The sequence below is a fragment of the Struthio camelus genome, chromosome 1 (assembly GCF_040807025.1).
Source record: "Struthio camelus isolate bStrCam1 chromosome 1, bStrCam1.hap1, whole genome shotgun sequence".
In the NCBI taxonomy this organism is placed as follows: domain Eukaryota; kingdom Metazoa; phylum Chordata; class Aves; order Struthioniformes; family Struthionidae; genus Struthio; species Struthio camelus.
The window spans coordinates 69030642-69036641 of NC_090942.1; the positions used below are offsets into that span (position 1 = coordinate 69030642).

Sequence of the window (6000 nt, forward strand, 5' to 3'; positions counted from 1 at the left end):
TTTTCACATCTGTCCTTCTCCATACTGGTTTCAATTTGGGTTAATTTTTCTGTACACAAGTGACTAATGTTCCAGATGTCTTATGGAATGGTGTTATTAGTTCCCAATCCCTGCTGGAAATAGCTGTCATGATAAGATTGCATTTGTTTTTTCAGGGACATATCAGTCACAGTCACAGTTCAACTGATCAGTTTGCTCAAGCCTTTCCTAGCATTTTTGGTTGGTGAGCATCCTCTTCCAGCAGAAAGGCTTGTTATTACCTCAAAAGACATGACCTGGTGTTTCATCCCATTTTAGCTATTCTGGACCTGCAGTTCATCCCAGTCTTTCCTATATGATTGCTTAGTCCTACTCCTTATTTGTAAGCTGTCATCAGTCAATTTCACTAGCCCAGTCATACTTCTAGTACCAAGACTGTTGAAGGAGGTATTAAATACATTCACTATTACCAGCCCTACAATCATTCAGATGCATTTGTTATTTTCTGTGTCACCTTTGTTTCATTCCCTTCACCAACTATTTTCTCTTGGCTAGAATCCCAGATCTAATCCCGTGTGCTTGTGGATTTAGGGAGCAGGTCATAAGCCTTCCGATGGGAGTTCTGAAACAGTGCAGCAAAGCGGGAAGCTGGGGACAAAAAGAGTTTGTACTAGCCCAGGAGGAAAGAGCTGGCAGAGCCGAATCAGCCGAGCAGGGTGGAAGTGAGAGGGGTGCTGGTGTATGGGGAAGATGGCTACCCCAGCTGTATCTCCTGCAGGCGGTTCCAGCTGCAGCGTGTTGTGAATGTGGAGAAACGCCAGGACCGCATGCGAGGGAGCCGCTACCTGCTGGAACTGGAGTTGCTGGAACGGGGAGAGCGGCTTGTCCGCTTCTCAGAGTACATCTTTGCACGGGGCTGGCAGGGCATCAGCGGGGATGAGCAGGAGGAGAGGAACATGAGGAACCTAGTGTGGGGTCGCCAGCGGCACCTGATGGCCATGGCTAATGAGCCAGAGCTGTGCTGGCCCCAGGGCTTCACCTGGAACCACCGTGCGGTGGTTCACTTTGTCGTGCCAGGTAAGGGGGACCTGCCTTTCTGGGAAGCCTGGGACATGGAGAGAAAGCACGGCTGGGACTTCACTTGGAGGCAGCCTGTAACGTCCCATTGGGCCAGCCTGAACCATCTCACTAGGGTCACTATCAGTTTCTTTTCTCTCCAAGTTAAACCCCTTCAGAAATATGACTGGGTGAAAACTCCCATGGCTTGTAAACTCTTAAAATTAAAACTGCCATCACACACTAATTTCTCGGCACTTTAGTCCAGGTTTTCAGCATGGGCTTATTTCAGCATCCCTGCAGGGTTAGCAAGGCTTTAGAGGGGGCAAGGAGCCTTGCCTGTTTAGAAGCCATGCCATCTTTGAAATCAGTTCTGCTTTGATTCTCTCCCTCTTGCAATACAACCAGTGAAAAACCAGGCACGTTGGGTGCTGCAGTTCATTTCTGACATGGAAGAGCTGTTCAGAGTCACTAAGGATCCATACTTCAATGTCATCATCACAGACTACAGCAGCGATGACATGGATGTAGAGAAGGCTCTGAAAAGGTCTAGCTTACACAGGTAAGAGTGCTGCCTAGTCACATAAAACTGTTCACATATATATGCCTGCAAACACCACAAACCTGCAAATCTGCATGTTGATCATGCACAGCCTCCTACAGCTGGAAACCCAAAATGACATCCATCCAGACCTCGCCCATGTGCATGCATATAATGCTGTTATAATGTACGTATAGGTACACTGCATATAATTTTATTACAAAGCTGGAAGGCAATACCTACTGCACTCATCCATCCAGACACATCTCCTCTCCTGGCTTTTGTTCAAGTTTGTTAAAGAGGAATAAAGCAAATCTCACAGTGATGGGGAAGGGGGAGGACAGAGAAGACAAGAAAGCATTAACAACGTGACAGAAAGCATGGAGACCTTTAGGGATGCCACTTGCTGGAATAGCTGTTTGGCTTGCTGTACGCTGACCTGAACCAGACTTGGCTGGTCCTTTCCTTTATGTGCTAGGGGTTCCTAGCAAAAACTCTAGCCTAAGGCCCTAGGATAGAGCTGAAAAGGTTTTTGCTAAGCGCTGCGCTGCCCTTGCTGTATAACTGAGAAGACCCTTAAGGCATCCTGGAGCCCCATTCTGCCACACCGGGACCTGAAGTAGCGCTGAGCTTGCATGCTCACGCAACAGGTGCTTTCTTTTCCTCCTTCTGAGTGCAGAAGTGAGCTAGCCTTTGAGCAGGAGGGAACCAGCGAGGGGCTGTTCATCTCATGGCGCCTGAGCTGTACCCCCACCAATAGCACTTTTTATGCTCGTCGCCAAGTGCCCACTGAACTTCACCTCTTTTCTCTCTAACCAACAGCTATCGGTACTTGAAGCTGACAGGGAATTTCGAGCGTTCTGCTGGGTTGCAGGCAGGGATAGACCTTGTGAAGGTAAGCTTGTGGGGCTGTGGGGTGGATAGGAAGATGTCTAGTATAATTCCTGCACTACCTCTTGTCTTTCATACTGAACACGCTGTTTTTTAGAAAAGGGAATAGCCCAGCAGAACAGATCAAACATAGATGTGTTTCCCATCCGCTCTGGCCCAGCAAGGGGCCTCACCCAGTACTCTGAGGAGACTAGTCTCTGCGGTCTGTCCAGTTCTTGGCCTACCTGCTTGGGCTATCAGAGAGGAGGGAAATCAGTCCGAGTGGCTTTGCTGCACTGGCTCTGCCAGATCATCGTCATTCATACCTGTTACTGAACAGCCACTGACTGATAATTCGCTTTTGCCCTGTGCAGGAGTGGAAGCATGGCAACTGTAGCATCATTAAGAGCATTCAGCTGCACTGCTTGAACAGCGATAACAATAACTGGAAACTGCATAATCCTGTGTCCAGCATTAGCATGGGGCATTCAGGGGAGAGGTGGAGGGGCAAGGCCCGCCCCCTCTCTACTGAGGCCTACGGCAGTGCAGGTGAGCTCTGTGCGACTGATTTTGGTGTGATCGTTTCCAGGACCCACACAGCATCATTTTCCTGTGCGATCTCCACATCCACTTTCCAGCTGGAGTCATTGATTCAATTCGGAAGCACTGCGTAGAAGGCAAGATGGCATTTGCACCCATGGTCATGAGATTGCACTGTGGCATGTCCCCACAGTGGCCTGATGGTAAGAGAGAATGCAGTCTCAAACCCTGGAGAATGAGGGAATGAAGGAGGGTGCCTGAAACCTCATTTATCGTCTCGATTTGTTCCTCCGTCGCTAGCCAGTTTGTACCTTAAGGTACTACTAAGGCCACTAGATGAGAGTGCGTTGGAGGGTGTAGGATGAGGTTTAACTATGTCAGGTACTTGAAATTTGAGATCAAAGAGCCAGCAGAGCCATATATGTGACATTTCTCCTGGTTGTCTTTTAGGGCTCTCTGTGGATTTGAGTACCTCAGGAAGCTCCTCCTTTCCTCCTTTCTGCCAGTTTCTCTGCCCTCACCCCAGCTCCGTGGTCTCTGCTTTCCATGCCTTCTGCTATAGCAAAACTCTCCAGAGCAGTCTCTACTGCCCATAACTAACTAGTCTACTAGTCCATAACTAACCCAAAGACAGTCACTCCCAGGGTTGTATTGGACCTGACAGAAAACTTTGCTGCTGAGGACACTAATTGAGGGCTTCTCCCGCACTCTGTTTGTAGGGGGCACAGCCTGTCCTCCTGAGGAGAGCTGATAGCCTGGGGTGAAGGAAAGCAGACCCCAGTCAGGGAGAGGAAAGCAGCACAGATCATCTGAACATAGGATTTCCTTTAGACAGAGGTGGTCATCCCGAGCCGCTGTGGAAGCAAATTTCCTTTGTGTAAATGTTTTTCATCTAGGCAGAGGGACAAGCCCTTGAAGTTGGGACAGTCCAGGTAAATTGGATACTATGCTGCCAGACAGAAGATGTGAGAGGCTCTGCTAACAAGTTTAGAGGGCAGCCTGTACCATCTGTCCTTAAACCTTTCTCACTTCCCAAAGCTTTAATATGGTTGGCTCTACCTTGATGCTGAATTGCCTCTCTGGTGTCAGGATCGTTTTCATCACTTGGGGTGCTAGCAGTAGCTTGAGTGTCACTCTGGTAATTTTGTTCAGAAGTAAGGTCGCTGCTGCTAGCTGCTGCAGTAGCAGATGTGCTGCAGCCCTGCTTGAGTTGTTAATGATTCAGAGTGCCAACATGCCTGTGCCTCTTTTGTGCCCTCCTCAGGCTACTGGGAGGTGAATGGGTTTGGTCTCCTTGGCATATACAAGTCTGACTTGGACAAGATCGGAGGGATGAACACAAAAGAGTTTCGGGACCGCTGGGGAGGAGAGGACTGGGAACTCCTGGACAGGTAGGTGTTCATTTTTGGCTTATGGTGACCATGCATTCAGGAGGGGAGACCCATGAAATCTTGAAGTAGCGATGACCAGGGGAGCAGGGATCTGAGGAAATGACGGTGATTAATGCCACCGTAAAGTTGGTCGGTGAAGGAGAGTCTTGGAGCATATCCTGATTCTCCAAACGAGTAGATGAGCATACCCATAATAGAACCACTGATAAAAGAAGAGAGGAGCTATTTCCTGGTGTCGTGCAGCCACGCTGTTGGCTGGCCAGAGGCAGATCAGGCACAAGTGACTGTGGACATTTAATACTCCTTGAGCAGTTCATAGCACAGTATGTCTAGTTTGAGTCCCTCAGCCTTCCCGTACTACATATAGTAGTTGCCCAGAAGGGCAACTCTCAGAGAGACTTTTAAGAATCATAAGGTATGGTTACATTTTCTGAGAAGTTCATGAGTGTCCCTTTCCTTCATTCCTTCACACCAGATGACTCTTTTCCTGCTGTACAAATCCTAGGCCTCAACAGCTCTAGATTTTGAGCTCTATCCTGTATTTTCTGCTAGATCACTCAAAAAAGGACTTGCATCCTGAGCAATCCCATGTTGCCAGCTGTCCTTCCTCCTAGCAAGGCTGTCACTACTCCTGACCAGTCCTACTTAGCCATCCTGCGCGCTGAAGGGTGTATAAAAACTCAGCAGATGCCATTAGATGCCTGTTTATGGATATGAGACACTCCTGAGATATTCTGAACTCCTAAATTTGATTGTGGTCCCCTGACAGCAGGACTGTTTAGATCTCTCGGACCCAACCACCCTCTTATCTTTGTGATTGAAATTTCCCTAAATTGACCCTTCATCTCCTTTCTGCCAGGATTTTACAAGCTGGCCTGGAAGTGGAGCGTCTCTCCCTGAGGAACTTTTTCCATTGGTTTCACTCAAAGCGGGGCATGTGGAACCGACGCCAGCTGAAGACATCGTAGCCTTCAATTGCAAAGCTGCCTGTTAGAGTCATCCACCGTCTCACCCCAGCAAGCACTTTATCTAGGCACACAGCTGAGCGCGCATGCTCTTCCTCTCTCTCCAGAGCCCTCCTGTGAGACAGCACTGCGGAAGAAGGGACAGTCAGACTAGAGGAGCAGGAACTTCTCTTGGGAGCTATTGCATCCAAGATGTGAGTTCCTTGTCTTGCTGGGAAGTTGTGTGGGGGAGCTTTAGCCAAGTGAAGGACTCATATTTCCTGCCATGCAGGCTGGATGGTACAGTGGAAGAGGTTCTTGTTGTGTCTTGCATGGTGCAAAGCAAAAATGAAAAAATCTCAGCTAAGCCCAGAATGGATTATTTACAGTAATGCAGCTTTTCTTTTAATACTTGAAGAAAAAAAAAGGCAAAAAAAAGCTAAACAACACACAGGCTCGCTGGTATCCATGCTTTTGAACAGGGGACCAAAATAAGTTCTGTAAATTGGCACGTGTGTCCACACGCCCATGTGCTGACCCAGCAAAGTCTGGTTGAGGAAGAACTGATAGGCACTTTAGGCTGTCGATGCTTAGACATTTCTCTGTGCTTTTCACTTCAATCATTAGGAAAAAACGCGCTCGTATTCAGCAAGATATGGGCTATGGATGGAGACTGAAG

The 6000-nt window shown here is 48.3% G+C and overlaps 1 protein-coding gene across 3 annotated transcripts in view; it reads left to right on the forward strand.

Annotated features, from left to right (window-relative positions):
• Positions 1 to 5736, forward strand: part of B4GALNT3 (beta-1,4-N-acetyl-galactosaminyltransferase 3) — a 66775-nt gene extending 61039 nt beyond the window's left edge. For 2 of the 3 annotated variants that reach the window (XM_068946994.1, XM_068946996.1), the window contains 6 exons: positions 758 to 1056; positions 1444 to 1597; positions 2399 to 2471; positions 3036 to 3189; positions 4251 to 4377; positions 5237 to 5736. In XM_068946994.1, coding sequence (XP_068803095.1) covers positions 758 to 1056; positions 1444 to 1597; positions 2399 to 2471; positions 3036 to 3189; positions 4251 to 4377; positions 5237 to 5345 — 916 coding nt within the window. In that variant the 3' untranslated portion in view covers positions 5346 to 5736. Of the gene's footprint in view, positions 1 to 757; positions 1057 to 1443; positions 1598 to 2398; positions 2472 to 3035; positions 3190 to 4250; positions 4378 to 5236 lie in introns of those variants that run through there. The other variant, XR_011141649.1, reaches the window with a different exon arrangement.
• The last annotated feature ends 264 nt before the right edge of the window (positions 5737 to 6000 follow it).